This window comes from Chrysemys picta, chromosome 4, assembly GCF_011386835.1.
Source record: "Chrysemys picta bellii isolate R12L10 chromosome 4, ASM1138683v2, whole genome shotgun sequence".
In the NCBI taxonomy this organism is placed as follows: domain Eukaryota; kingdom Metazoa; phylum Chordata; order Testudines; family Emydidae; genus Chrysemys; species Chrysemys picta.
The window spans coordinates 42,692,041-42,717,725 of record NC_088794.1 but is presented as its reverse complement, the minus strand read 5'-3'; the positions used below and the strand labels follow the sequence as shown (position 1 = coordinate 42,717,725).

General features: G+C 42.3%; 1 protein-coding gene and 1 long non-coding RNA gene across 17 annotated transcripts in view; one reads left to right on the top strand and one right to left on the bottom strand.

Moving 5' to 3' along the window:
• PLEKHA7 (pleckstrin homology domain containing A7) overlaps positions 1-7,221 on the bottom strand; it is a 299,188-nt gene extending 291,967 nt beyond the window's left edge. For 12 of the 16 annotated variants that reach the window (XM_042858812.2, XM_005308701.4, XM_005308705.5 and 9 more), the window contains exons 1-3: positions 7,065-7,221; positions 6,902-6,978; positions 6,676-6,733 (exon numbers count right to left, since the gene is read on the bottom strand). In XM_042858812.2, coding sequence (XP_042714746.2) covers positions 6,676-6,733; positions 6,902-6,978; positions 7,065-7,150 — 221 coding nt within the window. In that variant the 5' untranslated portion in view covers positions 7,151-7,221. Of the gene's footprint in view, positions 1-6,187; positions 6,238-6,675; positions 6,734-6,901; positions 6,979-7,064 lie in introns of those variants that run through there. The other 4 variants (XM_065592110.1, XM_065592115.1, XM_065592121.1 and 1 more) reach the window with 2 other exon arrangements.
• LOC135983004 (uncharacterized) overlaps positions 6,356-25,685 on the top strand; it is a 54,966-nt gene continuing 35,636 nt past the window's right edge. Inside the window, exon 1 of the long non-coding RNA XR_010600502.1 lies at positions 6,356-7,116. This is a non-coding gene — a long non-coding RNA (uncharacterized LOC135983004). The remainder of the gene's footprint in view (positions 7,117-25,685) is intronic.

Below are 25,685 nucleotides of genomic sequence, written 5' to 3'. Positions count from 1 at the left end.
CCAGCAGGACACCCGGCAACCCTAGTTAGGAAGCATATTATGAGACATGTAAACTTTGTATTTCAAAATGAAGTGTAATTAAGATTAGCATTTCTAAAACACACAGTAGTACTCACCCTTTTGCTTACAGAGAGACATAATTTGTGAATCATGTGGTCTGGGGATTTAACATCAGTGTTTGTAGCCAAGATTCTAGTTCTCTTTAATGATCACAAGAAAAAATTCTAACAAAGAATTACATGACAGACAGAAAGATTATGGATGGACTTTGTTTTACAAATAAAAAATGATTTAAGAACTGCATTTTTAAAATCTTCACATTTTAGAGAGGCTTTTAGATCAGAATATCTGAAACTAATAAAAAGCTCCCATGAATACACATCTCCCCAATAAAAGTACACCTCTACCCCAATATAACATGACCTGATATAAGACGAATTCTGATATAACGCGGTAAAGCTGCGCTCTCCGGTGGATCAAAGCAAGTTCGATAGAACGTGGTTTCACCTATAACGCAGTAAGATTTTTTGGCTCCCGAGGACAGCGTTATATCGGGGTAGAGGTGTACTTTACAGCAAAATAGGAAAACAGGTCTCTTACCCTGGGAGCTTACAACCTAATGCTATACTCTATACATGTATTTTACACACACACACACAAAAACAACATTAAGGTTGCAAAGTCAAATGCTCAAAACCTAGGAAATCCTCAGATTAAAGTGGCCCGTGTAACCTTAATAATTCATCCCCCTTGTGCATACACATTATGATACAGTCTGATTACATGACCACAGACTATTTTTTCCACAGGATAGACCAGCTCTGGGGATGAATCAGGGTTGTGTGTGAAGGAGGCTGTCACTTCATTTGTTGCAGAAGCTGGAAGGTGTGTAGTAAATAAGACAGGAAATTGCAGGAAGGAAGAGAAAGGATGATTTTGGTTAAGGCAAATGAATGCTGCAATGGGGAAGCAGAATCTCTCCCTGCCTTTGCCACCAAGTTTCTATGTGATGCTAGCCCTGTCACTTAAATCACAACTTTTGACACAGGTAGTCATTAACTGTCAGTTCCTTATTTTCTGGGTGCCTGACAATGAGTCTGATTTCTAGAAGTCACAATAAATAATAATAAATAATTAAAAATCCAACTTTTAAATTATTTTTATTTTAATTAAATACAATTTTCTTTCTTAAAATAAAGAACCTATGAAATGAAGAAGGACAACTCATGTCCCTGTGATTGCGTGGTAACTTCTATTGTTTCAGCTCTCACTAAACAAAGGGACATTTAATTGTTCCCTCAGTTAGCCTGAATGGAGAGCATCTTGGACAACCATCAGATTCAACAAGTCCTCTGTGACAGCCCACAGATCTGACAGTTTATCAATACATATCCCTAGTGCCCCCACCACCACACACTCTCCCATCTCCTCACAGGGTGGTACTAAGACCTACAGCCGCACACTAAACAAGGAGGAGAGAATAAAATGTTGAATAGCTGCTCATTAATTGAGCACTAAATATATCAGGGGACCTGTGGGGAAAAAAATAAAATAGTATGTCATCATGTAAATAAAGGCATAAGCATATGGAGGTTGAATTTAGGCTGCACAGGCAACCAGAATTCTAGCATTTCCTCACTTTTGAGTGCTTATCTTTGCAACCCTAACAATGTTTTTTTAAACTAAACTAATTTTGTGTGTGTAATATTTAGTAAGAGCCATGTGTTTCTAAAACACTTGAAAGATGTGCTATGCATATTTTCAGCACACAGGAAAACACTGAATACTCATTAAAGAATAATACCATAGTTGTTATAAACAATGACTCTTTAGCTGAACACAAACACACCTCTGTTCTGATCAATCTTCCCTGAAGAAGAGTCAGAGTTGGTACATAAGCCATAGATCAAAGACATTGCTTAAAAACAAATCAATGATGAAATATCTTGAGTTATTTTAAGTGCTGATTTCCAGTTATAATTGCTTAGTTTTCTCAATACCAAAGCTGCCATTTGAACATACTGGTGCCATTAGAGACAGTTCTATTCACTACACCTGTCGAAGATCTTAATAGTGTAGTACACAATTTCTTCTGGTATGTTAAATACATATTTCTATATTACCACGGGCAGATAAAGCCCGGTTACAATTATCTGAACAGATTATTTTGGAGGTCAAAGCATTTTACATAGATATACCTCTCAGTTCTTTTAATAAACTATAAAAAGGCAACATAAGAACAGAATTTACAGAACTTCCAGTTCTTGTTCAGCTTTAAAGTCCTTTGGATGTTTAGTGGAGGCACTAACCTAATGAACACATGTTAAGGCTTAAGTATGTGTGTATCTACTTTGATCAACTGTTTCAGTATTTTCCCTGCATTCACCTTATCTTTACCCCAAGCAGGGAGTGTACCAAGCCAATTCACCTGCACATGCCCGTAACTCAAGTTTCTGAAACCAGTCTGGAACAAGTCTAATAGGGCTTTCATTCACTTCTACTACAGCTGCACTCATTCATCAATGCTGTGCTCATCCTATAATGACTAGATGGAAAGCAACTGTCCCTGAGGCTACAACCAATCATTAGAGAATAGAAAATAATGCCAATTTACGCTGTACTCTGCTCTCACAGGTCCACCTACCATGATACTCCCAGGCAGAAAACACAAATTCTAGTATCACTTCTCAATCAATGCTTCTCTAAACGTAGCACGCTGCTCTGTGACCGTAATCACTGTATTCTCTGTGTGTTCAGTCTTCAAACAAAATCAAATTCAACAGGTTAAATAATTATGTTTCAACTGTTCTCCACAAAGCTTGTGTGTTTAATACATTTTAATCAGGCAGAATTTAAAAGAATCAATGTGTTTCCTTTATCTGATATTGATGTAGGTGGGCCATACTCTAACAACATATCAAGTCTTTTCAGCATTTTGGAAAGGCATCTCCTTAACTGGTTTGATTAATTTTTATGTCACAAATCAGCATTCAATGATCCCATGAGATGAAAAATGTTAGTCAGGCTTACAGATATAGATTTCTTCCTTCATTAATCAAAAATTGAACTCAAGAAAGGCTTTACCCTAGAAAGTAAAACCAATTTTGCTTCACATTAGGTTAGACACATTATTATTGCTACTTAGTTTATATAAATGCTAAAAATAGGCTGGAGAGTTTGGTTGCTTACTTTGGGGTGTTTTTTCTTCTTTAAAAGGAGCCTGTTTAATGTTAACAATATTTGTATTCCTTGAAACTTGAATAGATTGACATTTTAAGGAACTAGGTTAACAAGGCTTGAAAGATGGTATCAAATAAAATGTTTTAAAACAGGTACTAGAAGAAAAGATCCTTTACATTTAAAATGAGAAATAATTGAAAAACTACTTAGTGTGACTGTTAATTAAGATGTGTTCATTTAAACGACAGTACAGTAGAAAGACAACAAAAATTAAAGTGTTTCCACATATTTCAATAATTGTCCAACAAAAAAACTGGAGTGTTCAGCTGATATTCTAATTTCAAGAGTCAAAATAAATATTGCATAAAGAATTCACTTTTCAAGAAAAAAAATCTATTCTATCATTTGCTAGTGTTTATTTCCACTTAATATAATAATTTTAGTTGATTACACAAGAAAAAAATGACAATTCTAAAACCAGATGATCCTGTCTTAAAAGTAATAGTAGGAAGCAGGTAATTATAGAATTGCCACATCTTGAAACAGACTTGCCTTTTGGGGGGGAAAAAATACATCAGTTACACCTCTGTAATACAATGCAGAATTGTCAAAGCTTCTAAATAAGGAAGAAGCAAATTGGAGTCCTTTTTAAAAGTCACCATCACCGAGTGAAGCCTTTAGAGTCAGTGCATTTTTTTCATGGTAAACAGACCATAAACAGAGTTAAACAGTAATAAATTCTTCCTTACTTTTGAATCAAAATATTGCCTTCTTACTACCATGATCATGTTTCCTTTTTAATCTTGAATTAATTTTACAATGAGATATTTTCTGGTACACATTCAGGTATTACTAGTTACCACCAGGTTGTATGGCATCTAATGTATAATGCAGTGGATTAACTTAAAAGTGTTTGAATGGTTGTGAGGTGCATCTAATCATCATGTATGTTAATACGCAAATATAAAGTGTAAAGTATATATTCTTCTCCTAAATTATTTCAAGTGACAATGGAAATTAACAACATCCAGAATAAATCAAACTTTCAGAGATGAGTCACTAATAAAGGGACTTGGGAAAGTTTTAAATGTGTTCCTTTATAAAATCAACACTTAAAATTAGCAATCAAGTATTCAAGAAAGTCAGCATGGGAAACTAAACTACAAGGAGAGAAATAATGTGTATGAAGGAGAGCAAAGGATAAAAGTAAAACATATTATACTAAAATAAACTAAAAAAGGAATATGAATACACCGTGAAGTTTGGGAGAAGTTTCCTGGAATAGAAACCCAAAGTAAGTTTTACAACTTTCTAGGTCCCATGGCAGTCTGCACAGGCAAAGTGAAAAAAACCTCTCTTCATGGAATGACAAGCTACAAACACTGATTACTTCTCTCCCCCTAAACCATCCATAGCAGATTCAGAATGGTACCCGCTCCTACAAATCTCTCTGAAGCTTATTAGGCACCATATATCATTACACACATAGAAGGACAGAAAATAAATTCCTATGTAGCAGAAGTTTTTCAAGGAATGCCAACACACAAAGTACTCAATTATCCAAAACATTTTGTAGGATGCAAAATGACTAAGGCATCTCGAAAATATCAAATCCAAGTACATGATCTCAAAGGTCATATGCTGCACAAGTAAAATGACAACTGGTTTTCTGGGAACACCCCAAAAACACTACATCATCCATGAAAGCCATAGGATATGCAAAATGACAGCCATCTTCTTGAAATTTCCTAGCCCAAGAGGCAAACTTTTTCAGTAGACAACTCCCATTACAAGCTATTCAACTGAAACAAGAGCCCAGAAACATATCTTTAAAAAAAACAAGCTATTATATGACAGGAGACAGAAGCCACTCCACCTGTCCTCAGGCACACAACCTCAGAAGTTTCCAAATGACTCCATTTATGGGTTGAGATCTTCATTTACCTCCCAGGAGTTTGAAGGCATATTGTGTCCTTGGGTTGTTAATCTCTCAGTATTTCACTTCTGCTGCATGCTCTAATACTCAGTGTATAGTATCCATGGGATCTTCTTAACTTTGGAACATCCCTGAACTATTTCACCTGTGTAGGCCAACATATGGGAATTTGATCATTTATTTTTAAATCATCCTACATCCTGAATATTTGCAGGAAGTGACTGGTAATGCTGCACCACAGCTTTGAAAGAGGATCAAGTTTTGCAGAATTGACATTTCCCCTAGGCAAGTATCTTTCCTTCAGGTATAAAGGGGCAGAGGGTTTGTTTCTTTTAGGATATAATGATCCTCCATTTTATTGCACTGCCACAACTGTTCTAGTTTATTGTTCATTTTAACATGTTCCCTCCCAAACAGAAATTTTAAAAAGTAGATTAAAAACGTGGAGGAATTAATAGGGTTACGGGGCAGAACGAAAAGCAATGCAAACCCTCCAGAAGGTATTAAATATAGATTCATTATAGCACCTTCATCATTTGATTCAGGGTGGCAAGGAGTCTGGCATAACGTACATGGAAATATAGACAAAGTTATCCCAGTAGTTCAATATACGCCCAAACATCAGGCCACTTTCTCCCTTTTGCAATACGTATCTATATAATTACCACTAGTGTAAAGCAACAAGAGTTTATTTATACTGTAGGAGCATCAAAACCCAAAAACCGACACTTCCACAATTTAACCCACATTTTCTGCAGCTTTCCAAATACCCTAATTGTGATCACACCCCCTCTTTAGGATAGCATGGGTGTCCTCCAGCTCCTGTTAATTTGCTTTTGAATAAATTTCAGAGTAGCCACAAGTCCTCCTGTTCTTCTTTTGAATAAAGTTACACTTCTCAATTACCTCCCATCCTACTGTACTGTCATTTATCATTTAAAGCCTCCTCGCAGAAACATCCTGAGAATACACCTCCGTTTTTTTTTTAAACCAATGAATAAAATCCACTCGGATTTAAGAAAAGCCGCCGCAGCGCTCATTCATTCACGCAGCATTGTTTTTAAAACACACTTGGTTGCTGCGGTGCGGCTCCCAACACGTTCCATTCAGCGTGAGCAAAACACTCCGCCAAGTTTCAGCCGCCGCTCGCTACTCCGGCGCAGCCAGGGAGAGCCCCAGCTGCCCCAACCTGCAATGTAAACACCGCCAAGAGTAGACGTCCCCCCGGTGCAACTTGTTGCTTCTCAGTGAGGAAAAAATAAACAGAGAACGCTCCAAGGAGACGGGGGAAGGCAAGAGCCGGCCCAGGACAAAGCCAGAGACCCTGGATTTCCATCTCCCGTCCGGGTCCTTCCCCGCTTTCCAAGCGGCCAGCTCCCCGCCGCCTTTATTTTCGCTTTCCCTGGCGCTAATCATTAAACAGGAGCCAAGCGCAGGCTGCGGGAACCATTTCACACACGCAGAAACCGACCATCCCCCCTGCGAGCCGTAAAACAAGCGGCTCCCTCCCTCCGACCAACGCGGGACGCCCCGCCGGCCGGCGGGGGCCGGGTACTCACTCAATGAAGTAGCTGGCTCCCTCCTCGGAGAACCCCTCCTCCCAGCCGCGGGGCAGATCTGGGGAGGCAGAACAAAGGGAGGGGGAGTGAGTGAGAACTTGGTGCCCTGAAGGTGCCGCCCTGTCCGGGGGAGGCTGGGGAGGGCGCGAGACCCCCGCCACATCACGGTCATTACCCGCTCCTCCCCCGCCACGCGACACACCCCCACCCCCGGGCGGGCACCCACCTGAGCGGATCATGTGGCCGGAGTTGACGGGCTCCTCGGTGCGAGGATGCAGCCAAGTAGTAGAGCGGGTCAGGTCACTAGGCGGGAGAAGCGGAAAACATGCACCTGTTAGTGACGGGCAGCCCCGGGCGGACCCCCACACACCCGCCTCCCCGCGCCTTACTCGATGAAGAACACCCGGCCGTCCCTGCAGACGCCATAGGACCAGTGCTCAGGTAGAGCGTCCCGCCCCACCGCCTCCGCCGCCATGTTCGCCGTGCGCACAGCCAGCCGGCCGGCCGGGGAGGGGGTGCCAGGGTGAGCGCGGGCGGGCGGCCGGCGCCCAGTGCCCGGCTCTGCTCAGCAGCGCCACCGCCACCGGCTGGTAAAGGCGCAGGCAGAACTCTGCCCGCTCCCTTGGGAGAGGAGGAGGAGAAGGGAGCGGGGCAGGGGTGGCGGGTCCCTGGCTGTACAGCCGCGAGAGAATCCCTGTCCCTGGGAAACTGGCTGCAGAGGGAACGAGACAGACCCGCTCCGGTCCTCTCTCAGCTCACTGGTTACAGTGCGGGCGTCCCACTGCTCAGCCCTTCCCCGCACAGAGCTGGGCTCACGGTGCCTGTTCCACATACGCTCCCCCCAAATTACAACGCGCCTGAAATGCCCCCACACAAACAGAGCACAACAGGCTGAATTCTCCTCTTACCTTAGCTGGTGCAACTCCACTGACTGCAGCGGAGTAACTCCTGCTGATCAGCGATTGCTGTTTGTTCCCCCATTCCTGCCCTCCTCTGCCCCTCGAACTCCATCTCGCCTACATATACGGTATACAGCCATGTGTCTGGTCCCCCCGTTAGTCTGACCCAAGCCTCCGTTCTCTGCAGGGGTGCTGAGAGCCATTGAACCAAACTGTAAACCCTGTATATGATGGAAACCCCTTCAAGAAAGGAGGTGCAGCAGTACCCCTTGTTTCAGCACCTATGATTCTCTGTTTTCTCCTAATTCATAAAGTCGCTCACTTCCTAGCAAAAAATTGTTTGCCTGGTGGTTTTTGTTGTTGTTTTTCCTATGGAGAACGCTCTGCGAGGAAACTAGCAAGTCCAGGGCAGATGGAATGTCTCAGTGTGGGGACTGAATATAAAAAGTTATTATTCCTTCCTCCACTTGTTTCCCAGGCTGAGACATTAGTCAGTCTAAGCCTTTGATGTAGAGGACAAGAGGATGATGGAGATTAATTGCTATCTTGCCAGCAACCTGTGGCTATACTGAAAAAGTAGGGAGAGGGTAGGTTGTGGTTGTTCAGCCAAGGGAATGGAAACACCAGATCGTTAATGAAGCAGAATTTTGCAATAAATTTACATGGCACTTTTTATTGCACAGTACCTCCTATATGCAGTGCTGCTGAAATGCAGTTGCTTTACGGTTAAAATGTACATACCCTACACAGCATTGAGGAACGGGAAATTTTAGCTAAAGTCCTTCTTTTACTAAAATACTGTGGGATCTTGAATGTATACACAGTACACAAAGGCCCTCTGTTTCCAAGGTCTCATTTGATATTTAGGTTCCAAGGACCTATATACAGCAAACTAAGTCCTCTACTGAAAGATGTAGAGCTGAGATGAATTTGACATTCATTGAAACCTGTTTTTCTACTCTGATTCCCCACTGCCTTGCACAGCTACATATACCAGTGCAAAGTGGATGTAAAACACACCCCTACCATTCTACCTTGGTAGAGTTTTTGCATCCTGATTTTGCAGAGGTGCAAATAACTACACAAAAGATAAAAGCCAGGGAGAATCAGGCCTTAAGAACTTTTAAATTGGGAAAGATATTGGAAAGTAAGCTAGTTTCTACTAAACACAGGAAAAACATAGGATGGATTTTTAATGAATTGTTGAGAGCTTAAGGGGTGAATGTCTTTCCTATGCTTTGATTCACAGATCCTGAAAGTGAAAAACTCCTATTCATTTTGCTCATGCAGGATTATACAGATTAATTATACAGATTATTTTTTTTCTTTTATCCCATTCTTCCTAGTTACGTCTTCATGTACCACATCATATAATTCGCAAAAAAAAAAAAAACAGGAGTACTTGTGGTCCAATAAAACAAATTTATTAGAGCATTATTCTCTAAGGTGCCACAAGTACTCCTGTGTTTTTTTTTTTGCGGATACAGACTAACACGCCTGCTACTCTGAAACCTATCATATAATTCCTCTCCCTCACTGCTAACACTTTCCAAGTATTGGTAGAATCTTATGCACCGCTACTCCTAGATCATCAATAAACCAAACTTTTCCTAACCTTTCCTCTTAAGTCAGCATTACAAACTCCTGAACATTTTTGTTACTTTTCTTTGAATTACCACCAGTGTCAATATCTTTCTAGTGATGTGGTGCTCAGAAAGGAGTATATTCTTGCAGATACTTCGCACTGCGATAAGCTCCGTCCTCTGCATTTGTTATTATTGCCTTTATAACTATTTGCTTGTTTAGTGTCAACAATGTGCATATAGCTGTAAAAAGCAGATAAAACAAGGCTCAAGCTTAATATACTGTAGTTCCCAGGGCAAGTCCTTTTACACCCATTAATTGCATGGACTAAATTAGCCTATAGCTCCCTCCCATAGCATTGCCTCTAGACCCGCATGATTGCGTGGACTTCTGTACTCATAATGACCACTAACTGAGTTTAACAATAACCCTTCATTGTGTAAACCACTACTTGGAATGATCTTGTGACTTGTCTTCAGTAACGTAATGGAAAATATTTTAAATAATTCAAAAGGAACCTATTCTAGCATTGTTCAACATTAAAACCTGCTTCTGATGCTTACTGTGTAAGCAACTATAAACTTTTGAAAAAGATGTTGCATACTTCTCTCCCTACCAGAGATAATTACTTCTCATTATTGATTTGAGCTCTTTAATCTGCACATTAAAGTCCCATTCTTATCCCACAGAGATATTAAATTCTCTTACTGATATTGACATGTTGAATTACTACTGCTCTTTAACATCAGGTGGTGATGAAAGACTTCTACATGATTCAATTGATATACCTTAACTTCGGTTACATGCATTTACATACTTTAATCTCAGCTGGTTTCATATCAATATTTTTAATTATTGTCCTTTAACCAGCAACAGGCTTTCTTAATAAAACCATACAAATATACAGCTTAGTTTTCATATATGTTAAATAATAAAATAAGGAAGTTTCTTAACTTGAAGGCAAACGTTTCCCTTTGAGTTACAAGGGCCTGATTGAAAGACCTTTGGTGTCAGTGGAGATTCCCATTGACTTAAATGAACTGTTTATCAAGAGTCTAGTCTGCAGTTGCATAATCTGTATTTTAACATAAAGGTTCATATACCTTATATATGACTTTTTCGCATTATTAGAAAGTGCTGCATTGGCACTCATTTATTACAGACCTTATATACAATACTTAAAAGCAGAATATTGTATTGCAGCAGAATAACAGTAGTTAATGTTAAGTCACTTACTGATTAAAAGACAACCCTTCTAAGTACTTGAAAATCCACGTGCTGACTCAGCTGGTCTTGAAATTTTGTGTGCCTCATGGGGGTGCAGAGCAGGGTTAGTGGTCTAAATTTGGGATCATTTGAACAAAAGCCTCCCGAGATACGCCCCCCCTAACAAATGCTATGTGTACAAAATCACGTATACCCAATTCTAGATGGTGCAACCTGCTCATCTTCCCCCAAGGCCATGCAAAAAAAAAAAAAAAAAAAAGTTCAGTTCAGTAAGGGAAAATTCCCAAGCATTACAAGTAGTCAGAAATCCGACACTGACTCCTCATGTGAAAAGACTGTGCTACTGTTAGGCTAAGGACTGATAGAAATATGAAAAAGTCATTGAGGAAATTAAGTAAATTCTTTTTCCAAGATCCTTTTTTGAAGGTATTGCTCCAAAAAAAGTGAGATTGGGAGATTTAATTCCTGGAAATAAATGGTGATTTTTTTTCTTAACCCTTTCTGGCTCAGTATCACAAACGGTAATATGTAGCACTTGTATAACCCTTTGATAGCTTTGGATTCAAAGTAATTTAAAAAGGTGAATAAGAATTAGCCCCATTTTACAGATAGTAAAAGTGAAATACAGCAAGGATGGCTTGTCCAATGTCACAGTAAATGACATAGCTGGAAATAAAACCCATATCTGACTCATAGTACGGTGCTCTATCAATTGGACCACAGGAGTCAGTGGGAATAGACATAAGTGTGGCAAAAAGTTATCAACAGCTGTAAAAAAATTAGATGAGACAACTACAAGAAAGAAGGAAAGAGACAACTGTTTGTTCTGACATTTCACTCTGCTGAAGTGTTTGGTCACCCATTTCTAACTTTGATGTTGCTGTTGCATAAAATAATATATCAAAAAGTATTTGAAGGAATCACCACAATGTTACTCAGTACCAGCTAATAATAAATCAATCAACAGTAATGCCAAATAAGGGTTGAACATGAGCATATTCTCTCTTACAGGCCATTTTGTACCTTTAACATACAGTCATTTAATTTTATTGTGTATTTAAAACAGGCATACTGTGAGTGAAAACCCTAAACTGGGATGTGGTACAGCCCTTTAGGCGAAAAGCAACTGCTGCAACACTAGGTCCCAATCACTGGAGTGTTCACTTACAAATTTACGTATCATGGCCCCCAAAGTTCCATTAAACCTCTCCACCAGGCCATTGGTTTCATGGTGGTAAGGGGTGGCAACCAAGTGATTCACCCCATGAGCTTCCCACAGTTTTTTTATGGTCCCTGACAAGAAATTAGTTCCCGAATCTGTAAGGATGTCGGAGGGCCACCCTACCTTGACAAAAATGTCTGTTAATGCCTGGCACACACTTTTAGCCCTGGTGTTGCTTAAGGGTACTGCTTCCGGCCATCGGGTAGCAAAATCCATGAAAGTCAGTACGTACTGCTTTCCTCTGGGTGTCTTCTTTGGGAAAGGACCCAGAATATCCACAGCTACTCGCTGAAATGGGACCTCAATTATGGGTAGTGGCTGGAGAGGGGCTTTAACCTGGTCTTGGGGCTTTCCCACTCGTTGGCACACCTCACAAGACCGGACATAATTAGCAACGTCCTTGCCCATTCCCTCCCAGTGGAAGGACTTCCCCAACCGGTCTTTGGTTCTGTTCACCCCAGAATGGCCACTGGGATGATCATGGGCTAAGCTCAAGAGCTTTACCCGATACTTAGTGGGAACTACCAACTGTCTTTGAGGATGCCAGTCTTCCTGGTGCCCACCAGAAAGAGTTTCCTTGTATAAAAGTCCTTGTTCTACAACAAACCGGGATCGGTTAGAAGAGCTGAGAGGCGGTGGGGTGCTCCATGCTGCCGCCCAAGCTTTCTGAAGGCTGTCATCTGCTTCCTGCTCGGCCAGGAACTGTTCCCTTGATGCTGGAGACATCAGTTCCTCCTTGGACTGTGGACTGGGGCTTGGCCCCTCTGGAAGCAATGCAGGTGCTGGGGCTGTTTCCATTGACTGTGAACCGCTGACCGCTGGTGCACTATGTGGTATTTCAGGCTCTGGCTGAGCCTCTTGGGTAGGGTTATCTGCTGCTTCCGCCAGTTCATGCTCGCTGGTGCCCTCTGGCATTGGAGTTGTAGACAGGTTTGCAAGCGCTGGACTCAGTGCTGGCAATGGTTCTGGTGCTGGTTGCATTGCCAGTTCCGGTTCTGGGACTGGCTTTGGCTGGGTCTCTGGGATTGGATCCACTACGGCTGTTGCAGTCGTTGGCAGGGGATCCGATTCCACCACCTTTGTTGGGTGTCTGGTAACACAGACGGGGCCCTGGTGGACGGCTCAGGAACAGGGATGGGGGTGCAAGCTTGCTTAGCCTGGCTGTGGGTGACTATTCCCACCCTCTTGGCTAGCTTCACATGGTTGGCCAAGTCTTCCCCCAGCAGCATGGGGATGGGATAATTGTCATAGACTGCAAAAGTCCACATTCCTGACCAGCCCTTGTACTGGACATGCAACTTGGCTGTAGGCAAGGTTACAGACTGTCACACGAAGGGTTGAATTGTCACTGGAGCCTCCGGTTGATGAGTTTGGGGTCCACTAGGGATTGGTGGATAGTTGACACTTGTGCCCCAGTGTCCCTCCAAGCGATAACCTTCTTTCCGCCCACTCTCAAGGTTTCCCTTCGCTCCAAGGGTATGAGAGAGGCATCTGGGTCTGGGGATCTTTGGTGTGATTGTGGTGTAATGAACTGTAATCGGTTGGGGTTCTTGGGGCAGTGAGCCTTTATATGTCCCAGTTCATTACATTTAAAACATCGCCCTGCTAAGGTATCACCGGGGCGATGTTGGTTGGTGGAGACTGGTGTGGTGGGGTGAGAAGGCGTCTGGGGTTTTCCTTGGGATGTGGGTGGGGCCTTGGGTTGTCCCCGGTGGTAAGGTTTTGTTTCGGCTTGTCCCTTCTGGTATTCGCTCCAACTGCTACTAGTTTTTTTCTTTTCTGTCACCTCCACCCATTTGGCTCCAATCTCCCCCGCCTCAGTTACAGTTTTGGGCTTCCTATCTAGGATGTACCTTTCTATTTCCTCAGGAACACCCTCTAAAAACTGCTCCATTTTTATAGGGAAACCAGATCTTCCAGAGATTTAACATTTGCTCCTGATACCCAGGCATCACAATTTTTGTCAATGTGGTAGGCATGCCGGGTAGATGACACGTCTGGTTTCCACCTTAGGGCTCTGAACCGCCGACGGGCATGCTCGGGTGTTAGCCCCATTCTGAGTCTGGCCTTGTTTTTAAAAAGTTCATAACTGTTCATGTGCTCCTTAGGCATTTCAGCCGCCACCTCTGCTAAGAGTCCACTGAGCTGCGGCCTCAGCTCTACCATGTACTGGTCTATAGGGATACTGTATCCAAGGCAGGCCCTTTCAAAATTTTCTAAGAAGGCCTCAGTATCATCACCTGCCTTGTAGGTGGGGAATTTTTTGGGATGGGAAGTGGTACCTGGAGAGGAGTTGTTAGGAGTGGCTGTTGCATCCAGCCTATCCCTTGCTACTTCCAGTTCATGCTTCCTTTCTTTTTCTCTCGCCTCCTCTTTGGCTTTTTCCAGCTCCATCTCTTTCTTGTGGGCCTCTTCTTTGGCTTTCTCTTCTCTTTCTCTCTGCTCTGTCTCGAGTTTTTTTAATTGAAGCAGTCTCTGATGTTTTCTTTCATTTTCTTCTGCTTCTAGTTTGGCCAGTTCTATTTTGTTAGCTACTTCTTTGGTAGTCATTTTCCTGTTTTCTTGTGCTGGGTCACACCCCTCTGCAGTTGACTGAAACTGGGATGTACTCAGCTCTGGCTGCTGCTGAGTTAACAGAGACTTTCTAACTAGCTACTCCCGAGGATGTAAAAAGAAAAAAAAAATTCAGCTTGTAAATTCCTTTTACCAGTCGTTTGCTCATTAATTGAACCTTTCTCTTAACAAAGGCTCTTGTTAAAAAAACTTAACACCTCTGCCTTCAGGCAAGGAGAGATAAGATATGCATCTACCTTCAGCTCTGCTTTCCAAGCAGCTAGAAGGAGAAAAAAAATCTTACTGGCTTTTGGGTTTAAAATTAATCCCACTGCTGCCACCATGTCAAGGCTGCTTCCCCACTTTGAACTTTAGGGTACAAATGTGGGGGCCTGCATGAAAACTTCTAAGCTTATCTACCAGCTTAGGTCTGGTCCGCTGCCACCATCCCAAAGCTAATTCCCTTCCCTGGGTAGCCTTGAGAGACCTTGAATACAGATCCAAACCCCTTGGATCTTAAAATAAGGAGAAATTAACCATTCCCCTCCTTCCTTTCACCAACTCCTGGTGAATACAGATCCAACCCCCTTGGATCTAAAAACAAGGAAAAATCAATCAGGTTCTTAAAAAGAAGGCTTTTAATTAAAGAAAAAAGGTAAAAATCATCTCTGTAAAATCAGTATAAAAATAACTTTACAGGGTAATCAAACTTAAAGAGCTCAGAGGACCTCCCTCTAGCCTCAGGTTCAAAGCATAGCAAACAAAGATAAACACTTTAGTAAAAGGTACATTTACAAGTTGAGAAAACAAAGTAAAACTAAGACGCCTTGCCTGGCTTTTTACTTACAAGTTTGAAATATGAGAGACTTGTTTAGAAAGATGGGAAGAACCTGGATTGATGTCTGGTCCCTCTCAGTCCCAAGAGCGAACGACTCCCAAACAAAGAGCACAAACAAAAACCTTCCCCCCACCAAGATTTGAAAGTATCTTGTCCCTTATTGGTCCTTTGGGTCAGATGCCAGCCAGGTTACCTGAGCTTCTTAACCCTTTACAGGGAAAAGGATTTTGGAGTCTCTGGCCAGGAGGGATTTTATAGTACTGTACACAGGACAGCTGTTATACCCTTCCCTTTATAGTTATGACAATAGCTCATAAAGTAAACCAGATCAGTTTATACGTAGGGGAATCCAAACGTCTGAAGAAAGAATTATTCATTTTTCTGGATGCTGGAAAGAATATGAATACGTTTAATTGCTTTCTACAATTCCTGGAAGGCACTGAGGAAGACACTGGGCACAGCAAATACTGCTTAAGGCTATTATTCATGCTCACCAAATCAACACCCAGTGTGATCTGATTGACAGTTCACACTCAGGTCAACAGAGAGATTGTAACAACTGAGAGAGGCAGATGGGAAAATGCCACAGAGAAAGCAATGCTTGTGGTGCAAATCAAATTCAAACTCCTCCTTCCAGAACAGTGAAGTCTCCTTAGAGTCAAGAAAAATGCTAAATACTCTTTTAGATTTAAAAAAAAAAAATTATTCACAACAAAAAGGATTAGAAAGTGTTAATGTCGAACATATCTTTTAATGGAGTTCAGCTAATGTTATCTATATAATTATACCTTCTTTACAAAACTCCTCCACGTTTAAAAAAATTGGATATTAAAATTTGGAAATTAACTTTTAAGATATGCAGGAAGTTCCCCACTGCCATATTGTTCTTCATCATTCACTATCACTTGTACTGCCCACACAACTTTAACTTTGTTCTCTAAAATCTGCAAAACTATATTCATAAATCAAAATGAATTTCTAGTTGATTTCCTAGTAAAGTAATTCAGTTCCAATTTTCTAACATTATGGACTACAAAAAAACCCTAGGTGTATTCGTTGCTATACAATATAATATATATAGTGAAAATAGTCTATTTAGATACAATTGTGACACCACAAACATATTCCACAGCTAAAAATTGATTAAGCATTCCAATTCTGTTAATAAAATTATTTTCTACTTCACTACACATCACACTGAATTTATGCAACTATTACATACCAAAGTATCCTAAGACTACTTTTCTTTCAAAATCTGTATTTACATATTTAATAAACTTTATGTAAAGGCAACAGTATACATCCATACAATATTTTCATTACAAAATAAAACAAGGTAGCACAATTAAGACTGGGTCTGTGCTAAAGTGTATGTGGGGATAGAGCTGAACAATTGTATAGCAGGAGAAAGCCTTTAACTGTTAATTTTTCAGACTTTATAATGTTTGGATTTTTGTAAAGAGAGTGGTGGTGAGGTTTTTCGTGTGGGTTTTTTTGGTCAGGGAAATTTTTAGCTGAACTGCAATGAAACATACTTCACCCTTAACACTTTCAATAGAATGATGTTTGTGAATATGTTTGTTTGAAATGAACACTAACCTTTAAATCAGCTTGAAGAATATAGACTATAGGAGCAGAGCCCTGCTGTAACAGAACTTATGAGGCTCTCCAAAGCAGGGCTGCCCTCCTGCAGACTTTGCAAGTCCACAAGTGATGTGCGTTTGAGGGAAATTATCTTTGAGAGAGATATGGGGAGCAGAAAGGGTGTTGAGAGGCTTTTATATAGATTTAAACCTAAGAGACTTAAAGTTTTAAATCTAGAATATGTTGAGCATTTTAAGTTTTATGCATAGAGAAGACTCTGCCTTTTCCTGCATCCCCTTCTGTGCCTCTCCAATTCAATGCACCTCACTTCCATCTCCCCCACTACTATACCCCACTATAAAATCATCATTGTTCTGCCCTTCTCCCTCTCTTCTGCTTGCCGTATAACCCCTCTATTACAAGGCCAGGGAGTAGGACACCATGTCATCCATCAATATCCTTTCTACCTACCCTCACCTATCAGGGTAGCTGTGTTAGTCTGTATCCACAAAAACAACAACAAGTCCGGTGGCATCTTAAAGACTAACAGATTTATTTGGGCATAAACTTTCATGGGTAAAATAAACCACTTCTGCATGGAGTGAAAATTACAGATGCAGGCATTATATAATGACACATGAAGAGAAGGGAGTTACCTCACAAGTGGAGAACCAGTGTTGACAGGACCAATTCGATCAGGGTGGATGTAGTCCACTCCCAATAATAGATGAGGAGGTGTCAATTCCAGGAGAGACAAAGCTGCTTTTGTAATGAGCCAGCCGCTCCCAGTCTCTATTCAAGCCCAAATTAATGGTGTTAAATTTGCAAATGAATTTTAGCTCTGCTGTTTCTCTTTGAAGTCTGTTTCTAAAGTTTTTTTGTTCAAGTATAGCTACTTTTAAATCTGTTATAGAATGTCCAGGAAGATTGAAGTTGTTCTCCTACTGGCTTTTGTATGTTACCATTCCTGATGTCCGATTTGTGTCCATTTATTCTTTTACGTAGGGCAAAGGTGGGCAAACTACGGACCACAGGCCATATCCGGCCCCTGAGCTCCTGCCCCGGGAGGCTAGCCCCCAGCCTCTCCCAGGCTGTTCCCCCTCCCCCGCCGCCTCAGCTCGCCCCGCCGCCGGCGCAATGCTCTTGGCAGCAGGCTACGAGCTCCTGGGGCAGCGCAGCTGCAGAGCTGGGGCCTGACCCGGTGCTCTGTGCTGCGCGGTGACATGGTTGGCTCCAGCCGGGCGGCACGGCTGTAGTGCTGCCAGCCACCGGTGCTCCAGGCAGCGCGGTAAGGGGGTAGGGAGCGGGAGGGTTGGATAGAGGGCAGGGGTGTTCGGGGTGGTGGTCAGGGGGCGGGGGCGTATATGGGGTCTGTCTGGTTTGGCCAATGTACATGGCAGAGGGGCATTGCTGGCACATGATGGCATATATAACATTAGTAGAAGTGCAGGTGAATGAGCCTCTGTTGGTGTGGCTGATGTGGTTGGCTCCTCTGATGGTCTCACTAGAGTAGATATGGGGACAGAGTAGGCAACGAGGTTTGCTACAGGGATTGTGTTTCTGTGGTGTGTTGTGTACTTGCTGGTGAGTATTTGCTTCAGGTTGGGGGGCTGTCTCTAAGCGAGGACTGGTCTGCCTCCCAAGGTCTGTGAGAGTGAGGGATCCTTTTCCAGGATAGGTTGTAGATCATTGATAATTATTGATTATAATTGATAATTACATTATAATGTGCTGGAGCGGTTTTAGTTGGGGGCTGTACGTGATGGCCAGTTGTGTTCTGTTATTTTCCTTGTTGGGCCTGTCTAGTAGGTGATTTCTGGGTACCCCTCTCGCTCTGTAAATCTGGTTCCTCGCTTCCCCAGGTGGGTAGTGTAGTTTTAAGAATGCTTGATAAAGTTCTTGTAGGTGTTTGTCTCTTTCTGAGGGATTGGAGCAAATTCGGTTGTATCTTAGGGCTTGGTTGTAGACAATGGATTGTGTGATGTGTCCTGGATGGAAGCTGGAGGCATGTAGGTAAGAATAGCGGTCAGTAGGTTTCCGGTATAGGGTGGTGTTTATGTGACCATCAGTTATTTGCACTGTAATGTCCAGGAAGTGGATCTCTTGTGTGGACTGGTCCAGGCTGAGGTTGCTGGTGGGGTGGAAATTGTTGAAATCCAGGTGGGTCCATATGATGAAGATGTCATCAATGTAGCGCAAGTAGAGGAGGGGTACTAGGGGATGAGAACTGAGGAAGCGTTGTTCTAAGTCAGCCATAAAAATGTTGGCATACTGTGGGGCCATGTGGGTACCCATAGTAGTGCCACTGACTTGAGGTGTAAGTTGTCCCCAAATCTGAAATGGTTGTGGGTGAGGACAAAGTCACAAAGCTCAGCCACTAGGTGTGCTGTGGCCTCATCAGGGATACTGTTCTTGACAGCTTGTATTCCATCCTCATGTGGAATGTTGGTGTAAAGAGCTTCTACATCCATGCTATTTTTTTCCCTACTGTTACTCACACCTTCTTGTCAACTGTTGGAAATGGGCGATCCTGATTATCACTACAAAAGTTTTTTTTCTCCTGCAGCTAATAGCCCACCTTAATTGATCACTCTCCTTATAGTTGGTATGGCAACACCCATTTTTTTCTTGTTCTCTGTGTATATATCTTCCTACTGTATTTTCCATTGCATGCATCTGATGAAGTGGGTTTTAGCCTACGAAAGCTTATGGTAGCTAGGGGATTTCTCATGACTGTTCCACCCCCTTATACATCTTTTGCACAAGGCAGGAATCCTTTGCCCCTCTCTGGGTTCCCACCCATTCTTCTAAATGGAAAAGCACCAGGTTAAAGATGGATTCCAGTTCAGGGGACATGATCATGTGTCACTGTAAGACTTTATTACCCACTTGCCAGCACACACGTATACACAAAGACTTACAAGTAAACAGAGCCATCTACAGTCAATTGTCCCAGCTGATGGGAGCCATCAAGATTCCAAACCACCATTAATGGCCCACACTTTGCATAATTACAATCGGACCTCAGAATTATATTTCATATTTCTAGTTTCAGATACAAGACTGATACATTTATACATATATGATGACCACACTCTGTAGATTATAAGGTTTGTAATGATACCTTACAAGAGACCTTTTGCATGAAGCATATTCCAGTTATATTATATTAAATTCACCCATTAGCATATTTTCATAAAATCATATAGAGTGCAACGTCACAGGGGCCACATTCAGCCCTAATATAAATTGATGCAATTCCATTAACTTCAGTGAGGTTCATTTCTTACATCAAGACTCATTTTGGCTAAATAGCTCTATTGCTTGGCCACTAGCCACAGAGATAAAATGCCATTATTCTATTAAATACCAATGATATGTTAGGTAGTAACTTGGATGGCCATTTCTGTCCAGAGTGCTAAATAATGTGGGTATGCTTTAAAAAAAAGGGGAAAAGAATATTTTCTGAAATTGCATAGAAGAGCTCTTGAAATTGTTGGCGATGACTGGACTATTGAATCAGACTATTACAGAAGGGGTGGAGAGAAACATTCTAATAGGTTCTCCACTCCTCTTGAGTCTGTGTAGGTGGCCTTTCATATAATAGGTCAAAAATAGATTCTGTGTCTCAGCTTACTTTATAATTGAATAGGTCATCAGGGTGCAAAACAGTGTTCTATAATTTAATGCACTTATACATATGTCAAACCTTTTCATTCCTGCTTTTAAAATACAGGCATTTGAAACAGATCAACAGTGCTGACACCTTAATAACTAGGGCCAGTACAAAAAAACTAAGATCTCTATGAAATTTGGTATTGTTTTATGTGAGTTAAAATAAAAATTAAGTATTTTCCTTCAATTAAAATAGTACTACTTTCTCTTTCAGAGCTCTTTTATTTTCTACTCTAGCCTCTGATGGATAATAACCTTTTGGTTATATCTGAAGCGTCACAGTTCACACCATTCAGAATCCATGTGATACAAATTTGCATTTTTTAAATCTACATATGAAGTTACTATGCAATTAAGGAGTGATAATATTGGGGATCTTTATAGTTTAACAGGGTATATCAGTGTTTTTCAGATAAACTGGAAGATTGCTGTACCCTGTTCAGATTATCTCCATCCCTCCTTTGATATCCCTTTATTGGTGCTTTCCGTAATAGTTAAGACTCTCACAAGACTCCAGAATGTTTTGTTGTAAACTATTTTTATAACTGAGATATCTAATGAATGTAATAATCATCTAGGTTGATGATACATTCATTACTACTTCTTAATTACACAGTTCTCTGAAATCCAATTTTAACAATTAACCAGACTGAATACAGAAGAGAACAAAAGCAAAGCAATGTATTGTATAGTACCAGGGTAAACTTGTCTTTTTGAGTCCGCATTGTATAGTCTTTCCACAGACGGCTTTGTAAAGTATTATATTTCTCAGTATCTCTTAAAATTCCTTTTAATTCAGATTTACATCTTGATTCTTTCAGTTACAATGTTAATTATAAAGTGAAAAATGTAATAAAACTAATTCTAATTGTGCTTCAGAGACTTGGCAATAATTACTCCCACATCATCATAGTCCAGCAGATGTCTTTTACATTATTTGTTTCTCAAGCAAAATGACTGTACAGTTCTTTTGGGCACTAAATACTGAACAGTTACTCCATGGATCGTGGCAGTACAGGCTCCCACAGATTGCTCCACCAATGTGGGACCAGATTAGGGTGACCAGATCACAAGAGTGAAATATCAGGACACATTGGGTGAGCGGGGGGAAGGAGGGGGAGAGGACAACAATGACAGACACAGGTGCACAGAGCCATGAGAGGGGGCCCTAGGAAGCTGTGAGAGGGGTTGTACGGCCCCTGCTGCAGCCCGCACCACAAGCCACAGGGCAAGGACACCTATTGAATTCAATGAGAATTTTGCATGTGAATTGATGTACCTAGTTCTGCGATTATAAAGCCAGAAGGGATCCGGTGATCACCTGGTCTCACCGCCTGTATAGCACAGACATAGAACTTTCCCAAAATAATTCCTAGAGGATAGCTTTTAGAAAAAGCTTTTAGAAAAACACCATAACCCTTAGTATATTGTTAATCGTTAATTACTCTCACCATTGAAAAGGTATGCCTTATATCCAGTCTGAATTTGTCTAGCTGCAACTTCCAACCATTGGCTCATGCTCTACCTTTCTCTGCTAGACTGAAGTGCCCATTATTAACTATTTGTTCCCCATGTAGATACTTACAGTCTATAACCAAGTCACTTCTTAACCTTCTTTTTGTTAAGCTAAATTGATTGAGGTCCTTGAGTCGATCACTATAAGGCATGTTTTATAATCCTTTAATCAGTCTTGTGACTCTTCTCTGAACACTCTCCAATTTATTAATATCCTTCTTAAATTGTGCACACCAGAACTGGACACAGTATTCCAGCAGTGGTTGCACCAGTGCCAAATACAGAGATAAAATAACCTCTCTACTCCTGCTTGAGATTCCCCTATTTAGGCATCTGGTCACCCTATTTCTGTATGCATTTCCCCAGGTTTTTTTGTAAAAATCAAAACTGAACTGCCCCAGAAATTCTGGCATGTGGAATCATCGTGAAACTCGCATGGCTCCAACCCTGCCGATGAACCTTTAGATCCACTGCACAGACTTCTGCCACTTGAGCTAATGGAGGAAGTGATGGCAGAGGCAGTAGGTTGTCATCCTATATGTGATAGATCAGCTCTATAGGGGGATGAGACACTTTTTTTGCCACTGGGTTTCACAGATATCTGCTGACAGAAGAGGAACTGTGAAACTCAGGAATCCTGGGTCTATTCCAGGCTCCTGAATGGAGTGGTCTCTAGTAGTCAAAGACCCTTCTTCCCCGTCCCCTCCAGTCTAGGTCTATCCTATTGCTGTCTAACACACCCCAGCTCCTCATCTGATTTCAACTGCCCCCCACTACCGCTCTGGATTCCTTGTCCCAGTTTCCTAGTCCTGTCTCGCTCTCCTCTCTCCCCGCCCCCATCCCTCAGATGGGATGTTCGTTCCAGACTGGCAAAATTATAAGGCTTCCCAACATTTCAACACTTCCCATTCTAAATTTTCGGTTGCTTAACTATAGGCTAGCTCTGCCTACAACAAAGCATATTCAGAACCTCTGATTAAAGGGATTATAAGTGTAGCAACCTCCATCATAGCTAGTCACCAAAGATTGAACCCGAGCCATCCAGACTTAAAAGCATGAGCTTCTACTACTTGAGTTCAAGATATAACTCCTTTAGCTGGTAGCTATACAGTTATCCTCTAAAAATCCACCAGAGGAGGGCACAAAACACATGTTGGACAGTGAATTACAAAAGTGCCAAATATTATTATTAGACCTGCAAAACTTTTCACAATGAACATCAGCGGGGGATAAACTGGGAGTTTAAGAATATTTGGAAAACAATTTTAGAATAACATTCAGTGTTGTGGTTTAAAAGAAAAAAAACCTGTTAAAACTCATAACTTAGCAGTATTCAGTGTTTGGAAAAAAACAACTTTTAGGAGTTATGGGATACAAGTTAAGAATGTTGAAACAGGAAGATGTTATGCTTAGTTACCACTTGGGCAAGGCAGTGTGCTATGTAATACTTGCAAGATTTCACTGTAATGTTTTACAATATATAGCAGCGCAATGCTGATTCCATTGATATTGTTGAGCAATTCATGCTGATTTTATTTCAGCCCACATCTTAATAGTTTTGAATACTATAGATCACAATTTTCAGCTCAGTTGTTCTGAACATGCAGAGCTTTAAAACTGCTATGCTCTAAACTGTATATTAACTACAATTTTATAAACCTGCATGTCAGAGAACTGTGTGACACTACTACTAGACAGTGGCACAAGGCAATTCAGTGTGAATCACAGAAATGTAGGACTGGAAGGGACATCAACAGGTCATATAGTCAAACCCTGCACTGAGGCAGGACTGAGTAATAACAACACTAGAACATCCTTGACAGGTTTGTCTAACCTCTTAAAAAACTCCAATGACTGCTATTCCATAACCTCTCTAAGTAATTTGTCCAGTGCTTAACTATCTTTACAGTTAGGAAGTTTTTCCTAATGTCTAAGCTAAATCTCCCTTGCTAGAATTTAAGCCCATTGCTTCTTTTTCCTGCATGTCCTGAGTGGGACGGGGGTGAGTCCAGGCAGTGGGACTGTGGGGAGAGAGGTCGAGGAAGTCGGGGTGTGTGTGGGGATGGACCAGAGGAAGCAGGGTGGAGGAACTGAGGGGGACAGGACTGGGATGTGGGGAGCAGGGTAGGGGCTGAGGGGAGCATGAATGGGACAGGGTAGAGAGCTGTGTAGAGTGGGGCGGGGCAGGGGAGACAATGGGGCTGGGGAGGGTCAGGGGGTTGGGGAGAGGGACAGGGTCTGGAGGGGATGAGACAGAGGGGAGCAGGACTGGAATGGGGGGAAGTTGAGGGGGTGGGATGACGGGAGAGGCTGAAGAAGAGATTTGGGGTAGGGCAGGGACTGAGGGCAGTGGATTGAGGGTGGGGGGCACAAGGGGGACACTGCAGGGGAGGCTGAGAGAACAGGGTCAGGGTGGGGGCTGAGGGCAGTGGGTCGGGTGAGATGATGGGGGCACGGGAGGGACTGCGGGGGAGGCTGAGGGAACAGGGTCAGGGTGGGGGCTGAGGGCAGTGGGTCTGAGGGGAGCCCCTCCCCAGAGGGACCTGCCAGGGGACCAGGTGAGCCCAGCAGTGCTTACCTGGAGCAGCTCCCAGGAAGCATCCAGCAGGCAGGTCCCCTCTGGCTCCTAGCCTAGGGGGGTCGCATCACTGGCGGGTCGGGTCACGTCGAGGGGGAACAGGGGGGACTCAGTCTCTCTGCCCACTGCCGGTGTCTACAAGCCACGCCCCCCCAGTATGCAGCCAAGCTGTGGAGAATTCCTCACTGTCTGCCTCACCTGTGTGTGCGCCTCGGGCCGCTGCTGCATTCTCGGATGCCAGCTGGGAGCTCAGCTGTGCAGCGCTGCCCCAGAGGCCCCGGAAGAACAAGTGAGTGGCGCCAGTGGCGCTGGCTTGCCGCGGTCCCCCGGATTTCGGGACAAAGTGCGTCCCGACCAATGTAAGGTCGGGACGTGGGACAAGTCCCCTAAGATCGGGACTGTTCCGTCAAAATCGGGTCACCCTAGACTAGATTATAGGGGTGCGTGTGTAATTCATTCTTCATACTCATTCATACTTTGGCCTCAGTGTAAGACTGCCAAAAAGGGTTCCAATTCTGGTGATAATTTTTTAATGTGGATTGAGACCATCAAATTTACTTCACTTAAGGTGATTAACATCCAATAAAAAACCTTCAGTAACTAAGGTTTGAGCGCAGCAAGTTGCAGCTCTGTAAAGCGCCAGTGTAGACAGTGCACCAGCGCTCCTCACAGAGATGGGTTTTTTAGAGAGCTGGAAGAGCTCTCTCCCAGCGCTCTGCCACGACCACACAAGCCACGTTAAAGCGCTACCACAGCAGCGCTTTAGCTTTTAGAAAGGGATCTGAGGGTCATAGCTACCACAGCAGCGCTTTAGCGTTGCCAGTGTGGACTAGCCCTAAGTAGCTGGATCACATTCAGTCTAGATATTTAGGAGTAAAAATCTTTATATTCTACCACAAATTCCCTGAAGTGTCCATTCTCTTGGTTTCCACCTTCTGTCAGGATTTAAGAATAAAGACAGTCCTTTCTAAAAGTAAGACTGTAATAGTCTGCAGTGGAGCATAGCTTTACAACAGGGGGGAAAAGAAAACACCAAGAAGACACATATAATGAAGGAGCACTATGGATCAATATGTGTGTGTGTTCAATATCTTCATCAATGATTTAGATAATGGCATAGAGAGTACACTTCTAAAGTTTGCAGATGATACCAAGCTGGGAGGGGTTGCAAGTGCTTTATAGGATAGGATTAAAATTCAAAATAATCTGGACAAACTGGAGAAATGGTCTGAAGTAAATAGGATGAAATTCAATAAGGACAAATGCAAAGTACTCCATTTAGGAAGGAAGAATCAGTTGCACACATACAAAATTGGAAATGACTGCCTAGGAAGA